At 41.1% G+C, this 21,208-nt stretch overlaps 2 protein-coding genes and 1 long non-coding RNA gene across 4 annotated transcripts; 2 read left to right on the top strand and 1 right to left on the bottom strand.

Moving 5' to 3' along the window:
- On the top strand, positions 1–5,329 carry peds1 (plasmanylethanolamine desaturase 1). The gene is made up of 6 exons (XM_080899835.1): positions 1–202; positions 2,906–3,025; positions 3,119–3,210; positions 3,289–3,433; positions 3,573–3,785; positions 4,962–5,329. The coding sequence occupies exons 1-6, from the start codon at positions 67–69 to the stop codon at positions 5,081–5,083; spliced, it is 828 nt and encodes a 275-aa protein (XP_080755961.1). The 5' UTR covers positions 1–66; the 3' UTR covers positions 5,084–5,329.
- Positions 5,330–11,364: 6,035 nt separating this feature from the next.
- LOC308407892 lies at positions 11,365–15,113 on the bottom strand. Its single transcript, XR_013973741.1, has 3 exons — positions 14,735–15,113; positions 14,538–14,617; positions 11,365–11,762 (listed from the first exon to the last, which is right to left on the bottom strand). It is a non-coding gene; the product is annotated as an uncharacterized lncRNA (long non-coding RNA).
- LOC308407891 (ubiquitin-conjugating enzyme E2 variant 1-like) lies at positions 15,112–19,191 on the top strand. 2 transcript variants are annotated; one of them, XM_080899836.1, is made up of 4 exons: positions 15,112–15,165; positions 16,155–16,303; positions 17,256–17,381; positions 18,788–19,191. In XM_080899836.1, exons 1-4 carry the CDS (start codon positions 15,144–15,146, stop codon positions 18,932–18,934), a joined length of 444 nt encoding a protein of 147 aa, XP_080755962.1. In that variant the 5' UTR covers positions 15,112–15,143; the 3' UTR covers positions 18,935–19,191. The 2 variants fall into 2 exon arrangements, with proteins under 2 accessions (XP_080755962.1, XP_080755963.1); XM_080899837.1 differs by lacking the exon at positions 17,256–17,381.
- Positions 19,192–21,208: the final 2,017 nt, after the last annotated feature.

The raw sequence follows: 21,208 nt of genomic DNA, 5'->3' as shown, positions 1-21,208 counted from the left end.
GGTGATTCTGTTGGTTCCTGGTGGTGAGTAGAGAGATTGAAGGGGCCGGGCCCATAGCGGAAAGAAATGGCGAGTATGGTTAACGAGAACGAGTGTGGAGGGGAAACACAGAGCCTTGAGCCACAGGGACCGGGCCGGGGAGCGGCCAGATGGGGTCCACAACACGCCGGTGCCCGAGAACTGGCTAATTTGTACTCGCCAGGTGAGTCGATCCTCTCCGCTGCAGCTCCGTCTAATGGGCATGTTCACCGAGTGGCGGTGTGACATAACGACGGTCTTTATTCAGTCACCAAGAAACAAACTGCTAAAACTACTAAACGAAAAGAAGCAGATTGTATTTAACTGCTCCACTTAAATGACACCGAGCAGTCGTCGGCAGTATGGGTGTATTACAGCCACGGTGCTGTCGTGACACAAGAGGAAATTATGTCAGAGTGGCTGAATTTGTTTTCGAGTGGCTGTGCTGCTTTGACATTTCGAGCATCAGGGAGAGAGGTTATAGAAGAATACACTGCCTCTGCTTTAGGCTCAGAAACCTCGTCTGGTCACGGAGCTGCTGTGACCTTTCGTATCTGTGCTGTTGTTGGTTGCCAAGTCAGCACACACGGGCTGCAAACACAACCAAAAACTCATGCTCTGAATTGTTTGGAGAGCTCCATCGGTCACCCTGTTAAAACACTCAGTGGTGTTTCACGCCCATCATAAAAATGCATTTTCACAATGGCAACTGAAACTAGGTTTTGCATGTGACTGATTAGAAACTTATTTTAGTTCCTGGGCCACGTGCAGCCCCCGTTTGATCTTAAGTGGGCCAAACTGGAAACACTGCATTAAAAACACCCAGGAAGTCCTGTGATAGTGGTCATCTGGGCCAGAGAGAAAAGACATCCTTTATCCCAGACATTTGCCACTCAAGAGAAGATATTTGTAATGCCTTAAGAAAAATGTGCAACTTCAAAAATATTCTGCTTTTCCACATTTCTTTGAGTCTACTGTCATTACACGCGCATTACATTTCTACACAGTTAAGTCACAGCAGGTAGCATGGTTTCTCCTGCATATTAAAAACCTTGTTACTGTATGATTTAGTTTATCTAGAGCTTGATTTCATTTGACGTTTTCAAACATCAGGGATAGATGTTCACATGGACAAAAAAAAAACCCTGTTTAAAGTCTTAAAAAATGCCCCAAAAGTAGAGGCTAATGCATGGTTATTGGGTGCTGTTGATTGCTCCTGTTTGTTTTAGGATACTTTTTCATGGCAGGTTTTGGACCTTCAGTGAGAGAATATGAGGAATAATAATCATAGTATCAGTATTCGGACTCACAAATGTCAGCAAATTCCTGGAAGGAGATTTGACGAAACTGACCAAAACAAAGGCTGATGTCCGCAGGAGGGAAGAACGTCTCATCATTTTATTTGTATCTGGCAACTGGCACTGGATACATTATTAACACATAATGCACCAACACAAATGCTGGCAAACACTTAACATAGGTAATGTCGGTTAGGCAAAAGTCTAAATCAGGCCTTAGAGAGAGGGTGAGGAGACATGTGAAGGGAGTTGGGAGCAGAGCAGCTGCTCCCCTGAAAGAGCCAGCTGAGGTGGGTCAGGCATCGTTTCCTAGGTGCCTTCCCTTGGAGGTTTTCTAGGTACGTTCCTCTGGGAAGAGATCCCGGGATAGAACCAGAATTCACTATGTCATCTGCATTGGGAACGCCTTGGGGACCTGGCAGGAATGAGATATGTTACTGGAAACATAATGATGTTCTGGAATACCCAGTGCATGTCTGGAGCCACAAAAATTTGACTTAAGCAGAACAAAACTGATGAATGTTTCTCAACGTTAGGGCTTTCTTAACAGCTCAGCAAAGAGCACCAATATCACTGACTAACATTTCTGACCAAAAGCAATGCAAATTCACGTTAGGCAAGGAAAGTGATAAAACCACAGACTATGATGGAGCGGGTAGATAAGCTGCCATGTTCAGCTGTGTGTCTGGTCAATAACACAGCTGGCTCATGTTTCCTGCTTCGGCTGTTGAGTGACTCTTTGGTGGCAGAGGGGGTGAGATAACCACCATCTTTAGTGTTGCTGAATTCGCCAGTGGATTTCTGTTCATTTGTTGTGTGCATTAAATCTCATGCTTATAGTGTCTCTGGGGTGTGCATCCGACTGGTGGATGATAGGGCCACGGCAGACAAGATCTGCTGAAAGCTGAATTAATCAAATGTTTTGTGGGCTAAATTATCATCAGATCATTCTAATTGTTTTTAATGTTTTGGTAAAATCGTTATGGTTTCACAAGTGGGGCATGACAGAAAAAAATAAGCACCACAGTTTAATGGAACATACATTTGTTCGGGACAGATTTATTGGAGCGTAAGCTGATGTAAATATAAAACAGCCAGTAACAATGAGGTCACACGTTAATGAGGGTTAATGCAACAAACTAGTGTTATATTTTTTAATGAATAAATCGAAATGCTTCAAAAATGTGAGTTGGTTCAAAATGAGTTAGCGCATGCTCAAAATTTCCCCTTTGACAAATATTAAAATCTGTGGGATAAGCACTAAACTACTGAGTTTTTTTTAAAAGGAATAAGTCCTATTCACCCACTCCTTTTACTAAGATCTAGTCTTGTGGTTTAACACTGTGTTTGCTGCTTTTTTGCTGTTTTGTTTCTAGGTCACTAAATTACAGTCTTTGTGCTGTAACATGTGGACAGGTATTTCAGGCCCTGCTGCTCATTATTGTCAAAGAACAGAGGAATGCTGCCACATCAGACAAACACGCAGAGTCGTTTCCTAACCTTTGAACATCACTGGAATATCTGCACTGAAAATGCTGCACAAGTGATTGAATTTGTCACTAAAAAGCTCCTGTTTCTTGTTCTTTAAGGCAAAAGATGTCAAGAATGGATCAGTGTCATCCTCTGCTTCTCTCTCATGGCCTTCAACCTCATTTACCTCCTTGCCAATTTCCATCAGGGACATATATGGTCCATCCTGCTGGGCATTGGTAAGTACTAAATTTTAAAAAACGATGTAGTCTTCTTATGTGTTATTATTTGCTGTCTCGTTTAACAAGCTTCTCTTTTTTTCTTCTTTTCAGTGGCGGGTATCCTCACTGCAGACTTTGCATCAGGATTTGTTCACTGGGGGGCTGATACGTGGGGATCGGTAGATCTACCCATCTTTGGAAAGGTATGATTTCCCATCATTTACCTCCAAATAGTCATTTTTCAAAGGGAGCATTTTCCTTAATTTGCCACATATATGCAGGCCTTTATACGTCCATTCAGAGAGCACCACATCGACCCCACAGCCATCACCCGTCACGACTTCATTGAGACCAACGGTGACAACTGCATGCTGACCATAGTCCCTCTAGCAAACATGGCCTATAACTTTCTCACCTTCTCACCTGGTGAGTTTCGTATCAACAAAGCATTATCTCCACCGTGACAATGCTCTAATCTGATAAAAAAAATAAAACGGTTTCTTTAAGAAAAGGGCAGGAAGGCAACAGCAAACAAACTACCATGTTTGTCTTCTTTTACCTGCAGCGGAGATTTACCATATCTACCCCCTGTACTGCTACCTGTATGCACTGGCCATCTTTGTGACTCTTACCAACCAGATTCACAAGTGGTCTCACACATACTTCGGGCTGCCTCGTTGGGTTGTGTTCCTGCAGGACTGCCACATCATCCTTCCCCGCAAGCACCACCGCATCCATCATGTCTCTCCTCACGAGACCTACTTCTGCATCACTACGGGTTTGTAGTATTATTTCGTCAGGATTACCCAGACCTTTTCTCACACTACCCAACCAAACTCTGTCTACCCACTTCTACTATGTTTGCATGTTCACATGGAAGATTTGCTACATTAGGGCTTAGTCATACAGGCCCAGAGACTGGTTGTTGACCCTTTGGCAACTGCTGTGCGCTAAGGAAACGTGTATTCCCTGACCAGCTGGTAAAGGTTGCTGGCTGTTGCAGGGCGAAAACGGTTGCAAAGAGGGTGCTTCATGTCCAGGCTTGCATGACTGACTTTGGGTTGTAGTGCTTTACAAAACCTCCCAACAATGAAGCTGCACCTGTGCTGACTTACTGACAATGTGTTTGTCATGAAAACTGCTCCTTGCGCAGTTAGATTGTGTGTAAATACATGTACATTTATCTGCCAACTGCTCAAAATAAGATCAGTACTCTGTATTTAAGCCCATACTAAGTGTGTAATTAAAAATTGTCCTAAAGTTCTGTATTTAAACAGGCTGGGTTAATAATTAAGTTAATAATCTTTTTTTGTTCCACACTTGGGTCTTAAAAGTGAGTGATTATTTCACCTTGCTGTAATGCCTGATTTAAGGTATCTTCGGAACCTGTGGGCAAAAGAGAGGCTTTTTTTGATTGCAGCCCGCCTGTAGTCTGAGCAAGCTTTAGTAACATGTTTATAAATTGTCTGAGTGGAGAACAAAAAAGGAACTTATTGACCTAAATTCAATTTAGAAACCACTGGTTACCCAGAGCCCGGTCATTAACAGGAAGTTTTGATGCAGGTATAGGATATCCGGCTGCACGTGCAGCCCGGAGACATTGGCGGTTGATCGCAAAAGCAAAGTCACAGAGTAGCTGAGGGATTCTCAGTAGTAGAAATATCGGATATGGTTAGTTAGTGGAAAGGGTTATATTATTACAGATTTCCAGAGCTTATCAGAGTTAAAAAAAATAAGAATATGTTTCAAAGAAAGAAGGTTAGGGCAGGTTTTATAGTTTTCCATTGTGTGTTTATTTCTGTTGAAAGATGGGTTTTGACCCTACATCTTCATTAAGAGTGCTTCGCTCAGTGTTATGCACTGAGTGAGTGGGTCTGACTTAAGAAAGACAGACAGAATAAGGGATGTAATTAAAGATGATTTGAGAGTTAATGTTTGTTTTTTAATTCTCCAGGTTGGCTGAACTACCCTTTGGAGAAGCTGGGTTTCTGGAGATACTTGGAGGATCTCATCCAGGGTGTGACAGGAGAGAAGCCGAGGTCGGACGATCTGAAATGGGCTCAGAAAGTCAAGTAACGCAGCGGGCTAACTGCACCCTACCTCAGACAACACTGGGTCCGTCCAGGCTTCTCATCCCTTTTTTCCCCCCACACTTAGTTTTTCTTCCTATGGACTTACAATCTAACACTTTCTGATGCCATAGCTTTAACTATTGCACATTGTTTTTCTTTTTTTCAAAAGGAGGGCTTTGTTGGTGGAATTTTTCATCACTCTCACACAGATAATATTTAAAAATAAATGCAATATATCCTTGAAACTTTATATATTTAACACAGCCCATCACTTTTTAGGGGTTTTGCTAAGGAAGAGCGATCATATACATTTGAAATCACTTTCTAAGGAAATCAAATATTTTCTCCACATAAAAAAAAAAAATCAAACTCAACAAAAAAAATACTTGAAAGGTTAAACTCTTTGCTTCTCCAGAGCCACAGCTGTTAATTTGAAGTGATGATGAATCACATTATATTTAGCTCAGCTTTATTTTCTGTGGATCTGTTTCTGCATCTCCACTTTATCAAGGATCTACTTGATGTGCAAGTGATTTTAGGCTTGAATTTTATTTAGGTCACGGTGCGTAGTCAGGCTGCAGTGATGTAGGACTTTTTGGAAGCTTTACCAATTTTGATATCTAAAGATCAAATTGATAAATATTACTGTTACATTTATTGTATACTTGCACATTTGGGTTCAGCTCAGCCCACTTTTGACACTCTTTAAAAGCGAGGTAAAGATGCGTTCAAGGATGATTAATATAAACAGTTTCTAAAACACAGCCATATTTAATTGTTTAATCTGGGGCGTGTCAACCCCCCCAAAAATGACTCCAAAAATACTGAGAAACATAGACGGTGTAAAAGATGGACGTAGCCACAGTGAGGTCACCCAGAAGTCAGTGAACTGCAGACTTGTTGGTTGACGACTTGTCAATCACAAATGGTCAGCTAATGGATTATTATCCTTTCTGAAACTTAGAATGAGCAAAATGTATTTAATATTTTATCTAATATGATCAGATCCATAAAAGCATTTCTTGGAGGCCATTAAAAAGAACGTATATTTAAAGCACTTCCATGTTGGCTTCATGTCCTAGGAGCTGCGTCCATCTTTTATACTTTCCTAACAAAGAGGAGATGTTACCACGAGATGCTAAAGGAAAAGAAACCCTCCCCTAAAAAAAATCAAAAGAAAAGCTAACTGCTCCTGTTGGATCATAGTGGTATTTTCAATTTCATTTGTGGATCTTTGCATGTGATCCAACCATTGAAAAAGTCATTTTCAAGCAAAACCATTTGATTTGAAAGGCTTGTAAAAATTTACAAAACTGCAGTCATCACTGATGTTAGGTCATTATAAATTTGGGGCAAATAGAAATAAATTCGGTTGTTGTATCTGCTGGGTTAGTCTGGCCCTAAAATCAGACGATCATGTGCCCTCCATGCAAACAAACCAGTTTTCAGGAAAGAGGCACATGCAGTTTTTTGTCAAGCTGCCTTACACGCCGCATATGCAGTACTTCTGTTTGTTTTTGGTTCAGCTGCAGCTCTTTTTGTTGTGATGTTGCATTGTTCTGTCATTCTGGGGTTTGTATCTCGCATGGTGAGACGCAGACACTCCAATGTTACGTGTCAGCTTTATGTGATACCGTTTTCACTCCGTGCTTCTCGCTATTGCTTGTATCGTGGAAGGAGACTGTCAGGTTCAGAGCATAACATTCCCGCTGACCAACGTTGCCACCGTGTACCTTCTCGGTAACTGACGAGCAGGCTCGGTGATTGTTTCAAGGGCTTCACTGAAGGGTGACGATCTTGGAGTTTCCTTTAAAACGTCTAGATGAGATTAATTGGTTGAAAGTTTTAATGTTTCAGTCATTGATTTGTAAATGTATTGTACAGCAATTAACTATGCATTGTAATAAGAGGCCCTTAATTATATGTCTTAACTCATCTGATTAGGTTCAAATGCCTTTCTTTTTCTATAGTTTACACATATTTGCTAAATCAGAAGAACAGGAGTTTAAAAATTTAGCTACTTAAGAAATTGCATGACAATTTTTCTTTTTTCTAATTAAGATGTCACACAGACGAAAGAATGCATGCATGCATATAGCATGTCGGCTTGTGCAAGCAATGCACTGGGTCACCAGCTTTCCTTTGAGTTTGTGCAAAAGCAGTCATGAATGGGGAGGATTGCGCTCGCTCCAGAGGAAACTAATCGTACTGCTTTTAAGAAATGACCCCAAACTTTGACCAAATGGTCCCATGTCTGAACCACCAAAGTGTTATCTTCATTCCAAGGAAATCCTGGCAAAGTTTTTCAGGCGGAAATGGGAGAAGGTAACCTTCTTAGGTTGACTGGGTTAAAGGCTTACTTGTTAAGCTTAAAGTAGACAGATTAATGATCATTACAGTTACGTTTGCAGCCAAAGTTCTGCTTTATGTTACGTGATATTCCACTTTTAGAATCCTTCATACTTGATTATATAGGATTATTTACCATAGGTCAGCAGCAGGAGTACACTGCAGACTGCATCGTGCTTGTAGAGTATTGTGAGAAGCAGTTCTGTGTGCGCTTGGTAGTGTCATTTTGCTGGTAGATGGATGGTGTGACTGCATTAAAGTTTAAGGCCCGCTTGAGTTCTACTCCTGTAGTTCTTCTTGGTCAGTATTAGGCAAAATGTTTGTGCACTGTTACACTGCGGTGAGTGAACGCGTTAGAGCCTTTGCAGACAACTTTCCAAGTGGGAATCTTGGCGTTGGCTTTGCTGGATGTTTCAGTGCTTCAGCAAGTTGCTTTTTGTGATCTTATAAAGGTAATGGCAGTTTAAAGGATGCTTTGTGCTTTTATAAATCAGCAGAATAGAAAAAAATAAGGATAGAGGGTGGAAATGATAGATATGACATGCTGTCATTCATTTGGAAACTGACAACTTTATTTTAAATATGTATGATGAGCTCAGAAGGAACCCAAACCATAATAATCTTTTCTTGGAGAAAGACTGGACATCTGTTGGTGTGTACGGCTTTCATGGTGAATAACATGGTTGTGAGTGTGGCTCTAACATGCATAAGCTTTCTTCTTACTCTCCAGATGATCTCAGGATTGTGGTTAGATGAATTAAAGTAATTGTGAAAAACAAATTCCTTTTTTTGTGAAGTTAAGGCCATTATTTCAGAAGTAAAAGTCATATACATCAGATTTTTTTTAAAATCCAGAGTAGTCACATTATCGTAGATGCTTTCTGGGATCTATTGTTACCATAAATCAGTACAGTTAACTTGGCCACTTGTTATTGAGGTAGAATTTGTGATCGAGCTGTATTTGGATTTTCCGCTTAGAGACAGTGAACTTTCAGCAGTGGATTTGAACTGTATGTGGTCAATTAAGTATTTTTTTTTTTCGCACCTGAAAAATTTAGTGAGAGCAAATGAAGATGTTAGTAAGTGAGATGGGCAGTCGGAATCTCTCCTGTAATGGTCCTCGGACTTTATTGAATCGCCTTATCCTCTTGCCAACAATGTGGGAAAAGAGTTCATTGACTGACTTTAAATTGCTCATGATTTGACTCTTGCTTCTTCTGAGGTAAGGTCCATGTGGATGTTGTTGTTGTTGGTTATGTACACCGGTGGTGGGGATGGAGTTTTAGATATCAGATTAATGCCTTGATGCCTTTTTGTTGTCTTCCAGTTGGAGGACTTACAGTGTAAATAATATACTGTATTTATAAATAAACTAATAAACATATTTCTGTGTTTTTCTTTCTGTTATCATTATTATTTTTATTTAGTTTAAGGCTGGGAAAAAAGTGTATTATTTAATCTGTTTTAGGAACTTGTGACGATTTCACAGGGTAAATGGTAAATGGCCTGTATTTGTATAGCGCTTTACTAGTCCCTAAGGACCCCAAAGCGCTTTACACATTCAGTCATCCACCCATTCACACACACATTCACACACTGGTGATGGCAAGCTACATTGTAGCCACAGCCACCCTGGGGCGCACTGACAGAGGCGAGGCTGCCGGACACTGGCGCCACCGGGCCCTCTGACCACCACCATTAGGCAACAGGTGAAGTGTCTTGCCCAAGGACACAACGACCAAGACTGTCGGAGCCGGGGCTCGAACCAGCAACCTTCCGATTACAAGACAAACTGCCAACTCTTGAGCCACGATCGCCCACGTGCACAAGTACACAGAACACCACCTTCTCATACATAATAATTCTATTTTTTAACCTTGTGATGAAATTTTAAAAAGCTAATTTGTATATACAGTTTTAATTTGAGTTATATTAGCAAATCTTTTTGCAATGCATTCTTTCAAAATGTATAGTGCAATTTATTTATTTTTTACATGGGGAAAAAAATCACACCAATAAAGTCTCTAAAACTTGCAAAAACTCACATATCAAACATGATACACTTAGCATTAAAGGGTTAAATCAACTGCTTGATTGTGTTTATACAGTGGGGCAAAATAGTATTTAGTCAGCCACCGATTGTGCAAGTTCCCCCACCTAAAATGATGACAGAGGTCAGTAATTTGCACCAGAGGTACACTTCAACTGTGAGAGACAGAATGTGAAAAAAAAATCCATGAATCCACATGGTAGGATTTGTAAAGAATTTATTCGTAAATCAGGGTGGAAAATAAGTATTTGGTCAATAACAAAAATACAACTCAATACTTTGTAACATAACCTTTGTTGGCAATAACAGAGGTCAAACGTTTACTATAGGTCTTTACCAGGTTTGCACACACAGTAGCTGGTATTTTGGCCCATTCCTCCATGCAGATCTTCTCGAGAGCAGTGATGCTTTGGGGCTGTCGCCGAGCAACGCGGACTTTCAACTCCCGCCACAGATTTTCTATGGGGTTGAGGTCTGGAGACTGGCTAGGCCACTCCAGGACTTTCAAATGCTTCTTACGGAGCCACTCCTTTGTTGCCCGGGCGGTGTGTTTTGGATCATTGTCATGTTGGAAGACCCAGCCTCGTTTCATCTTCAAAGTTCTCACTGATGGAAGGAGGTTTTGGCTCAAAATCTCACGATACATGGCCCCATTCATTCTGTCCTTAACACGGATCAGTCGTCCTGTCCCCTTGGCAGAAAAACAGCCCCATAGCATGATGTTTCCACCCCCATGCTTCACAGTAGGTATGGTGTTCTTGGAATGCAACTCAGTATTCTTCTTCGTCCAAACACGATGAGTTGAGTTTATACCAAAAAGTTCTACTTTGGTTTCATCTGACCACATGACATTCTCCCAATCCTCTGCTGTATCATCCATGTGCTCTCTGGCAAACTTCAGACGGGCCTGGACATGCACTGGCTTCAGCAGCGGAACACGTCTGGCACTGCGGGATTTGATTCCCTGCCGTTGTAGTGTGTTACTGATGGTGACCTTTGTTACTTTGGTCCCAGCTCTCTGCAGGTCATTCACCAGGTCCCCCCGTGTGGTTCTGGGATCTTTGCTCACCGTTCTCATGATCATTTTGACCCCACGGGATGAGATCTTGCGTGGAGCCCCAGATCGAGGGAGATTATCAGTGGTCTTGTATGTCTTCCATTTTCTGATGATTGCTCCCACAGTTGATTTTTTCACACCAAGCTGCTTGCCTATTGTAGATTCACTCTTCCCAGTCTGGTGCAGGTCTACAATACTTTTCCTGGTGTCCTTCGAAAGCTCTTTGGTCTTGGCCATGGCGGAGTTTGGAGTCTGACTGTTTGAGGCTGTGGACAGGTGTCTTTTATACAGATGATGAGTTCAAACAGGTGCCATTCATACAGGTAACGAGTGGGGGACAGAAAAGCTTCTTACAGAAGACATTACAGGTCTGTGAGAGCCAGAGATTTTCCTTGTTTGAGGTGACCAAATACTTATTTTCCACCCTAATTTACGAATAAAGTCTTTACAAATCCTACCATGTGGATTCATGGATTTTTTTTTCACATTCTGTCTCTCACAGTTGAAGTGTACCTCTGGTGCAAATTACTGACCTCTGTCATCATTTTAAGTGGGGGAACTTGCACAATCGGTGGCTGACTAAATACTTTTTTGCCCCACTGTATTTGCCTAAGTAAAGACTTTCTCACCATAACTTTTTGCAAAAAAGGTACAATAATCGGCAGCATCTGATGGTCTTCTGCCGCTGCTACAGGTACTTGCGTCAGTGGTTAAAACATCCACAATGAAAAGCGCATTAATAATTAATGACCCTGTCTGTACCTGGAGCCTGGCCCTCGACACATTTACTGCTAATCGATGCACTTCTCACAGACGCAGCTGTCATGTTACATTCCAGGCTTCTGTTTATTCCAAGCAAAACAAACACTTTAAATTCACTTATTCAATTAATCCTGTTCAAGCAGAACAGACAAATTATTCTGCACTCAGTTCGACTATACCATATTGAGGAGATTCTACAATAACAAAAGCATTCAGCAGTCATTTCATTAGGCACACCTGTTCTACTGCTTGTTAATGCAAATGTTAACCAATCACATGGTACAAAGACAAATCTATTTAAGTGTGTAGACATGGTCAAAACGGCCTGCTGAAGTTCAAACCAAGCACCAGAATGGAAAAGAAAGGTGATTTAAATGTTGATGCCTGACGGGCTGAGTATTTCAGAAACTGCTGATCTGCTGGGGTTTTCCTGCACAACCATCTCAAGAGGTCACGGAGAACGATCTGAAAAAGAGAGAATATCTTTGCAGAGCTGCAATTTTCTGTGTGAAAATGCCCTGTTATCTCAGAGGTTAGAGGAGAGTGGCCAGACTGGTTTGAGCTGGTAGGAAACTAAGTCAAACAATCGTTTTATACAACCAACGCACAACAGAAAATAACCCAGGTGCCAGGTGTCTGTTAAGATCAGGAAACTGTGACTACAATTCACACGGGCTCACCAAAATTGGAAAACAGAAGAATGGAAAAAGAATTTGCCTGATCTAGTGTCTTGATTTTCTGCTGTCACGTGTCAGAATTTGGTAGAAACAGCTTTCAAGCATGAAAGCATGGATCCATTCTGCCTTGTCTCAACACTTCAGGCTTGTGATGTTTATCTAATGGTGTGACGAATATTTTCTTGGTACCCTTTGGACCCTTTAGAGCCAAATGAACATCTTTAAAATGCCACAGTCTGCCTCATTATCGTTGCTGACCATGTCCTTCCCTTCATGACCACATTGTATCCATCATCTGATGTCGGTTTTCCAGCAAGATAAAGCACAAAGCTCACAATATCTGAAACTGGTTTCTTGAACATGACAGTGAGCTCACTGTTCTCAAATGGCTTCCACAAACACCAGATCTCACAGAGAGAACCTTTGGGTTGTGGTGGGATATCATGGATATCATTGGATATCCCAGTTCTTTGATCTTTGGGCTGAAGGAAGAACAACACAATCTCAACAATCTCATCAAAACAATTCTCTTTATTCCATACACACTTTGAGCATTACAAACATCCGGACAGGAGGGTGTCCGCCAGAAGTGTCTGACCATTTCTCACATTCTTATAGCTCCGGCCCCCCTCCGCACTAAGCATTCACATTCACGCCTCTGTTAGTGCGACCCAAGGCAGCTGTGGCTACAATGTGGCTTGCCATCACCAGTGTGTGTGAATGACTGAATGTTCTGTAAAGCGCTTTGGGGTCCTTAGGGACTAAGTAAAGCGCTATACAAATACAGGCCATTTACCATTTACCATCTTTCTCTCTTACAGCACCTAAGTGACGGCCTTGGCTTCCTGTTTTATCTCCTCCTGATGAGATGGGGCAGAAAACCTCTACAATATATTCTGTTCTCTTTGTAATCAGAAAAGGAAGGCCATGATTCGACACAAACAGCATTTCTTATAACTCAGCAGTATAATGCATCATAAAACGGTGTAATGATTTCACAATCTTTAATCCAAGGAATAATGTGGCCTATAGCCGTATAATGATTCAACAATTCTTTGATTAGAAGTAAAAGGTGGCATAAGATAGTATAGTAATCTCACAATGTGCACCCAACAAACCTACAGCAACTGTGTGATGCTGTCATGTCAGTTAGTAGGGCTGGGTTAATTGATGACAGGGTACACCCTGGACAGGTCGCCAGTGTATCGCAGAGCTAACACAGAGAGACAGACACCATTCACACTCACACCTATGGACAATTTAGAATCATCAGTTAACCCAACTGCATTCAAACTCCACACAGACAGGCTCCTGTGGAGTCAAACTCAGGACCTTCTTGCTGTGAGGCAACAGTGCTAACCACCGTGCTGCCCTGTGAATCAATAAATGATCAAAAGGGGGGAATGTGATGGCACTGGAGAGCTGCTGTACTCTGTACTGTTTTCTGAGACCTTTGCCAAGGCAAATTAAAATCTCACAGAGACAACTTGTTTTGTTTCAGATTTCCGTAACAGCTGATACTGACATAACAGTGTCACACAGTTGCTGTTGGTTTGTTGGCTGCATATCCATGATGTTCCACCACATCCCAAAGGTTCTCTCTGTGAGATCTGGTGTCTGTGGAAGCCATTTGAGAACAGTGAGCTCACTGTCATGTTCAAGAAACCAGTTTCAGATATTGTGAGCTTTGTGCTTTATCTTGCTGGAAAACCGACATCAGATAATGGATACAATGTGGTCATGAAGGGAAGGACATGGTCAGCAACAATAATGAGGCAGACTGTGGTATTTTAAAGATGCTCATTTGGCTCTAAAGGGTCCAAAGGGTACCAAGAAAATATTCGTCACACCATTACATCACCGTCACAAGCCTGAAGTGTTGAGACAAGGCAGAATGGATCCATGCTTTCATGCTTGAAAGCTGTTTCTACCAAATTCTGACCCGGCCGTTTGAATGTGACAGGAGAAAATCAAGACACTAGATCAGGCAAATTCTTTTTCCATTCTTCTGTTTTCCAGTTTTGGCGAGCCCGTGTGAATTGTAGCCACAGTTTCCTGTTCTTAGCTGACAGGAGTGGCACCTGTTGACGTGTTGTGCGTTGGTTGTATAAAGCGGTTGTTTGACTTAGTTTCCTATCAGCTCAAAGCAAACTGGCCACTCTGCTCTAACCTCTTGAGATCACAAGGCATTTTCACACAGAGAAATATTGTTTCTGAGTCAAGAACACCTCTTCCCTTTAATTTGCAAGCTTAGGTCAACCTTTTGACACCAGACTCCACAGCTTACTTGCTATGTAATAAGCCTGCAGTCAGTCAGTGAATGACCTAATCAAACTTGGCATGCTTTAATCTATCCTTGCTAATTAAGGGTTTCATGTTTTAATCTCTCACAGCGATCTTTTTCTTCTAATATATTGACACTCCCCCATCTTTGTTATTTTAATTGTGGCCTTTGCCTTCAGAAATACCTTCATTTTTCATTCCCCATGACGCTGAGGGTGCTGTAAAATGGTTTCAAATCAGTAGATGTAGATGCACATGCACAATACCTATACATACCTACCTAAAAGTAGATGCACATGCTGATGAATGACCTCTTATAGGCCCATCCTCCTCCTCAGTCATGCTGGATTTCCACAATTTCTGCAGAAGCACAAAACTCTGACCTAAATTACATGTATACTGATTTATCATGCAATGTGAATAGAACTAGTAGAGAATTACATGCTACATTTGAAGAAAGATGATTGAAAGATATACCATAAAGGCAGAATGCTGGACAAACACTCTTGCCTTTGGAACTGGTGGATTAAAAAACCCCTGGAGCAAAAGGGCAGTTAATAATATCTCTATTTAATGAAATGACTATTAAAATAAGCACAGTTTTTTTTGATGCTCTGACAGAATTAAATCGTTTAATATAGTGACCTGCCTTGGAAAGTATGCCAGGTTAGATTATCTCTAAGTTAATGTGCTACTCTGACGACGACAACAACAACAATAGTAATAATGATTATTATTATTATAACAGTTCCGTTTTATGCAGCCACATAGCTAATCAGTTTGCTTAGAGCAACAAAGGAAGCGCCGCTGCTGTCTTCTTGCTCGCGCACGCACCGCTGGCTACAATGGTAAAAGTGCGTGCTCGCTCCCGCTGTGTAGCGACAAGATGGCGGTCGCCGCCGGATCAGGTAAAACGGTTGAGACGTATTTAATCACTGCGAAAAGCTATTTTTGAACAGTGTTGTCAGTGAATTTTTACCGCGTACCTGTTAGGTTTTATGATTAGATGGATTCCGCATTGAGGCGCTGTGCTATGTTGTGTTATTACATAGAAGCTAAAACAAAGCTGAGGAGAATGAATAGGAAGCGATGCTAGCAGCTAAGCTATCTTAAGTTAGATAAAAGGACAGCAGGTCTCACTTCAGTGCTGTTTTATGGGCGTGGAGCCGTTACTCGCCAGCCATCAGCAAATATGAGGCATTGCAACTTGCTTATGCATTTGTGTATTCATTTATACATTTTAATTTAATAGTTTGATTTAGGATGCTGCTTAAATTACAGCATCCTGTTGTCAAACCACAGCACCGCCACCCCACCGGAAAATGACAGCCTGTTTGCGACATCAGATTATTTACAGGCGCGATGTGTTGCAAACCGGGTGTGTAGCGTTACTTAAATGTCATCAAGAAATGCGGGTGAATCCCGCAGTAAGACGGTCTTCCTGCCCGGCTGTTAAACGTAAACAGTGACTGTACGTTTTCCGTGAGCTCATGAGGGAAACATGACCTGCGCTGAGCTTCACTGAGCTTCTCTGGAGACGCCGGTGAGCTGAGCTGAAATGCTGCAGCAGCTGGCAGTGTGACTGGGTTTGTTTGGATGGCTCTGTTAAGGGTGCAGCCTCGTCGTATCTCACTGCGGAGGCCAAGTGATGCGGCACCGCCGGAGCCAGATGCTCAAGTCTCACAGGACGTGAAAATAACACCTGCTCTTATCAAAAGGCTCACGTAGGCTGCGCAGCTGAGGCGTCCCTTATTTTTTCTGTCTTATTGAGTCATAACTTCATAACTGAAAGTCATTTTGTCTGGCACACTGCTGGCAGTTTTATTTAGCTTCGTAAATCTACCTGTGGCTCTGGAAGTTTGCATGACTGAATGGCTGTGTGTTTGCCCACAAACAGGCGTTAAAGTTCCTCGCAATTTCCGGCTCCTGGAAGAGCTGGAGGAAGGTCAGAAAGGTGTGGGAGATGGAACGGTGAGCTGGGGCTTGGAGGATGATGAGGACATGACCTTAACACGATGGAGAGGGGTGATCCTTGGCCCCCCAAGGGTTAGTGGTGCCATTTTTAACACCTGGATGAGGACTTTGCAGGAGCAGGGGAGTGTTGACCAAGCCAAAAGATTAAGTTACTTAAACCAAAGGTGTCAGGTTTGATTTGTGCATGGCATGATGTTGGGGAGCAAATCAGGTCGTCCATGTGAAGAAGAGGAAAACATCGAGGCACTAACACTACTTTGCAGTGCTTCGAATGAATGTTTTTGAATTAAAACAGAATAAATGTGAAGCAGAAGCACAATTAAACTCCTGACTAAAGACCAAATATCGCATAAGTTTGCAGCATAATGTTGTTTTTGACTGCTGACAGATGTCCCAGTATCTTTTTAGTTAATTTTTATTTATAGGTATTTATAAATACTTAGCACTGCTCAGTGCTAAGCTGTAAAGTTGAAATGACCTATATGAGACTGTTATTGAAAATGCTGTTTTTAAATTATTGACTACAGTCCTTTGAGGACCTCTTTCACAGGACCATGGACATTACCGTATGTTAGATTGCAGCTGGGTCAGCCAGTTTGTCTTCATCTACAGTGTATTCATTTACTGTGTGACTGGGTAAAACTGCAGCAGTGCTGTCACAGTTACAGCCTGTATGCAGGGAGCATAAAAAAATTCTGGCATGCCACCAAATGTTTTGGCCAGAGCCAAAAATTGTAATAAAATTAGCAGTTATGTTAATTATAGCAGACATTTTGTTGATTAGATTAAAGCAAAAGGCACAGATTTGTGTAAAAACAAGGTACCGCAGACTCTTTAAACTCTCCCCAGGGCCTTTGTGAGTCAGGAGAAAAAAAACCCTACAAGGGTATTTCCTGCCTTAGTTTTCACATGATGTTGTTGCACACAGTGAACATTGTGTACTTTTTTTTTTTTTTTTTTTTTTTGTTCTTCAAAGTTCGGTGTGCTGTCTTCTCACCTCTCCCTAACTTCCTTTGATCAACAGACAAGCTATGAAAACAGGATGTACAATCTGAAGGTTGAATGCGGGCCAGGATACCCAGAATCACCACCTTTTGTCAGATTTGTGACAAAGATAAACTTGAATGGCGTGCACACCTCCAACGGTGTGGTATGTGAATTATTTATCATTATTCTTAAGCTTGATTGGCTCATTTTGGATGCACTCTGTGGAAGGAGCATCATATCTGCTCTGTGGAGTCAGATAAACAACTGATCAACTAGCTTAAACTGGCCTATCACTGATATGTCAGGATATATGTTTCGTATCATCTTATTGTTTAATACTCTCACTTACTGGTTGAATATTGGCTGAAATATCAATATAAGATTTTATTTACTCCTTAAAAGTCCCAAAAGGTCCAGCTCTGCAGTTGTCTGGTTATGAGTTCATATCATCTTGTTTAGAAGACGGCCATTGGTTCCATGGAAAAAGACGACAATAGATGATTTACATAATGTGCATCTCGATCTTTATTCAGATGTTTTAGGATTTTCCAAGAGTTTTTTTTTTTTTTTTTTTTTAAAGATCTCAAAAAATTGGTAATATGTGGGATCTTTTTTCCTAACTTACATGAGCACCATGCAAGTTAGGAAGAAAGACGAGGGCCAGTTCAGCCTTCATTCTTATTTAAAAACCCACTTAGGGGCAGTAGGTAGAGTGGTGACCCCATGATCAGAAGGTCGGGGGTTCAACTCCACTGAACGGCTACCCTGAGGTACCCCTGAGCAAGGTACCGTCCCTACACACTGCTCCCCGGGCGCTGCATTGGTGGCTGCCCACTGCTTCACTGGGTGAATGGGTTAAATGTAGAGGAACTATTTCCCTATGGGGACTAACACATACACACACATTATACACACATTATACTTTCAGACTTTTTTATTTTTATTTTATTTTTTTACTTTTAATGCAATATAATATTATAAGAGATTAATTGTCTAATATGGTCATCTCAGGCACACTGCTCTACCTTTAAACACCCACCTGCTACTCAAACCTTTTATTTTACGTGGCAAAACGCTGGGGGCAAAGGATAAAATTGCTTGTTTCAGTCTGTGGATAAACTGAGATGCTGTACCAAGGTAATTCATTAAGGATCGCTGTGAGCTATGGATCATGCGAAGCGACACTAGTCTATTTGGAAATGGAATAGATACAAAGGTCCCCTTTTTTGCACGTAAATAACATGACTTCCTCGCTTCTTTGTGGGTGGTTGCACTCATTTCACTTGGTCAAGCGTGTCAGTGCTCATTCATCTGTTGCTCTGCTTTTTTTTTCTCTAATTGTATGCCCAAGGTTAATGTGTGAAGCGTGACTTAAACACATTGCAGGTTAAAGCAGCAGTAAATCAGTTTCTATTAAAATAAATGTGAATACCGGTATAATGGATCTGAACAATGAAATACAGTTATTAAAAAATAAATAATTTTTAAAAACATTTTGGTGCTTTAAAAAGGTAAATCCAAGATGGGGGATAATTACAATGTCTAACTGCATCCATCTCCACCCTGCAGGTTGACATGCATGCAGTGTCTGCGCTGGCCAAGTGGCAGAACTCCTACAGTATCCGGATGGTGCTGCTGGAGCTTCGACGGCTCATGACCTGCAAGGAAAACATGAAGCTTCCTCAGCCACCTGAAGGGCAGATCTACACCAACTGAGCCCCTGCTACTTTTGACTCCATGTTTTCTTTTTGTTTCCCACTTGTTCCTCTCTCTGTTTTGCTTTCATCCCTTTATCCCATCCCCCGCCATGTGACATTCCACCTCCTATCAACACCTTGGCTGAATGCACACACAACAGAAAACTTATGAATACAAGCAGATACATGCAGACGTACACACAGACACTGCTGTACACACACACACACACACACACACACACACACACACACACACACACACACACACACACACACCACTTATTAAGCCGTCATAAGTCATTCCAGCCCTCTGTCCTCTCCTATCACTGGAGCTCTGGGTGGACTTGAGTCAGTCCACACCAGATACGATCATTCGAATACTGTACATCTTACTAATCTTTTTTTTTATTATTATTATTTGTTTAAAAATGCAGATTGTACAATAACATAAATAATATTGAGTGTATCTCGTTGTGTGTTGACTTTTTTTGTATACATATCTTCACATCGATGCATGGGTTCTTCGAGGATAGTTCTCCATCAGGGTGTACGTCTGAAACCTCTTATCCAAAACACATTAAATTTTTATTTTTATTTATTTATTTTTTTCATGATGAGATATTTTATTAAGCCCGTGTTCACACGAGCTTATAAAGAATTGACTGGATCTCAATAAGTGGGTGCACATGACTGTTAAAAGAAATTCTGTCTAAGAAAGATCCAAAGTGAGCAATGCATATTCATGCTACTATACCTGATCTTAAGCATATGTACTGTAGGTCTGCAGTTAAACCATGCTCTAAAAATATAAAGGAAACAAGCTACCTCTTTTGAGCCTGTATAAAAAAGAGCAACTATCTAATGTGAATGTGTCTTGCTCTTTCTCTTTCATAAATCCAAATTCATGCTTGTCACATGGTTGTGATGCTCGATCTAACTATACAGGGCGGGGCATGTGAGTATGAAGTCATGCAAGTTTACAGGAAGAGTGACAATGCTGTTTAAATGTTCTTTAATCACCTTAGCAGTTGTGGTAGAAGATATGTAGACATGTAATTCATTTAACAGGAAATTTCCCCCCTCAGGCCATATTTACACAGATACACAAGTCTTGCATTGCAATTATATTTAATATACCTTGATAAGCATGAAGTAACATCTCATGTTGTTTTGGCACCTTTATGGTAATTGAAATAATTAGAAACCTGAATAATAAAATGCGCTGTCAACCAAAAATGTTCAATTTAATTAATCAAGATTAAATAAATGGGGTTGTCCAAACGGACCATTTGTTCTAATTTTGGCTAATCCTAAAGGGCCTTACTAAGCAAGACACTCAGTGTAGAAAGCTTCAGTCCCTGTTCAAATACAGTGTACTAGTGCCTCTCAAAAATGACTAAATATTATAATAAGTTATTTTTTTGCAATTTCATGTGCAATAGGTCAAACCTTTTTTATCTTAATTTTGATCATAGCTTGTCGCTCATGAAAATTAGAAATCCAGTAAATGAGTAGTTTGAATAAATTATTATTTATACAGTATAAATACTGCAGACTAGTACATGAAACCACTATGATGAGTGACTATGCTGATTTGACAGATGTCTGGATGATGACCATTGACACCCTTAAGCCACCGAAGGTCACTGCTGAAAAGGCCGGCTGTTTGTAAAATAGTGTATTAAAGCATATTAAGGGAAAGTTGACTGGGGAAAAGACTGATGACTGCAGGCTCGAGAAGAGTTCAAGAAGGAGCTTCACAAGAAATAAACTGAGGCTCTGTATGTCCCCCAAGAACCACCATGCACAGATGTCTTCAGGAAAGAAACTACATCTGTCGCATTTCTATTCTAAAACTACTCCAGAACCAGGGACAATGGCAGAAGCATCTCGCCTGGACTACGGAGAAAAATGAACTGGACAGATGCTTCTGATTTATAAAATCAGGTCCTAAAGTCTGGAGGGAGAGTGCAGAGTTACAGGATCCGAGGTGCTTGAAGTCCAGTGTGAAGTTTCTGCAGCCTGTGATGATTTGGGGTACCATGCCATCTGCTGATGTTGGTTGTGTTTGGTTAACTGGAGCTATAAGCCAAAAATAATCAAAATGAATAAAACAAACAAACAAAAAGCAGAAAGCCACCACAGCTCCCCACAGCTGCTGAGCTCCAGGATGGATTGACATCATTTGCTACAGATTCTGTCCACTGAGAATTTATTCCCAGAGAAATGATTCAAAGTACATAAAATTTGTTTCTCTAACATTTCCAAAATGTGGTCTGGCTGTCAGTTTGCA

This window comes from Rhamphochromis sp. 'chilingali' (assembly GCF_963969265.1).
Source record: "Rhamphochromis sp. 'chilingali' genome assembly, chromosome: 12".
NCBI classification, from domain to species: domain Eukaryota; kingdom Metazoa; phylum Chordata; class Actinopteri; order Cichliformes; family Cichlidae; genus Rhamphochromis; species Rhamphochromis sp. 'chilingali'.
This window is presented reverse-complemented; position numbering and strand designations above follow the sequence as displayed.

Bases quoted from the DNA above. Each gene is read 5' to 3' on its own strand.
- peds1 (XM_080899835.1), top strand. From the start codon at position 67: ATGGCGAGTATGGTTAACGAGAACGAGTGTGGAGGGGAAACACAGAGC. The intron at 3,434-3,572 runs GTGAGTTTCGTA...TTTTACCTGCAG, and splicing joins CTTTCTCACCTTCTCACCTG to CGGAGATTTACCATATCTAC. The intron at 3,786-4,961 runs GTTTGTAGTATT...TTAATTCTCCAG, and splicing joins CTACTTCTGCATCACTACGG to GTTGGCTGAACTACCCTTTG.
- LOC308407891 (XM_080899836.1), top strand. From the start codon at position 15,144: ATGGCGGTCGCCGCCGGATCAG. The intron at 16,304-17,255 runs GTTAGTGGTGCC...TTTGATCAACAG, and splicing joins TGATCCTTGGCCCCCCAAGG to ACAAGCTATGAAAACAGGAT. The intron at 17,382-18,787 runs GTATGTGAATTA...TCCACCCTGCAG, and splicing joins TGCACACCTCCAACGGTGTG to GTTGACATGCATGCAGTGTC.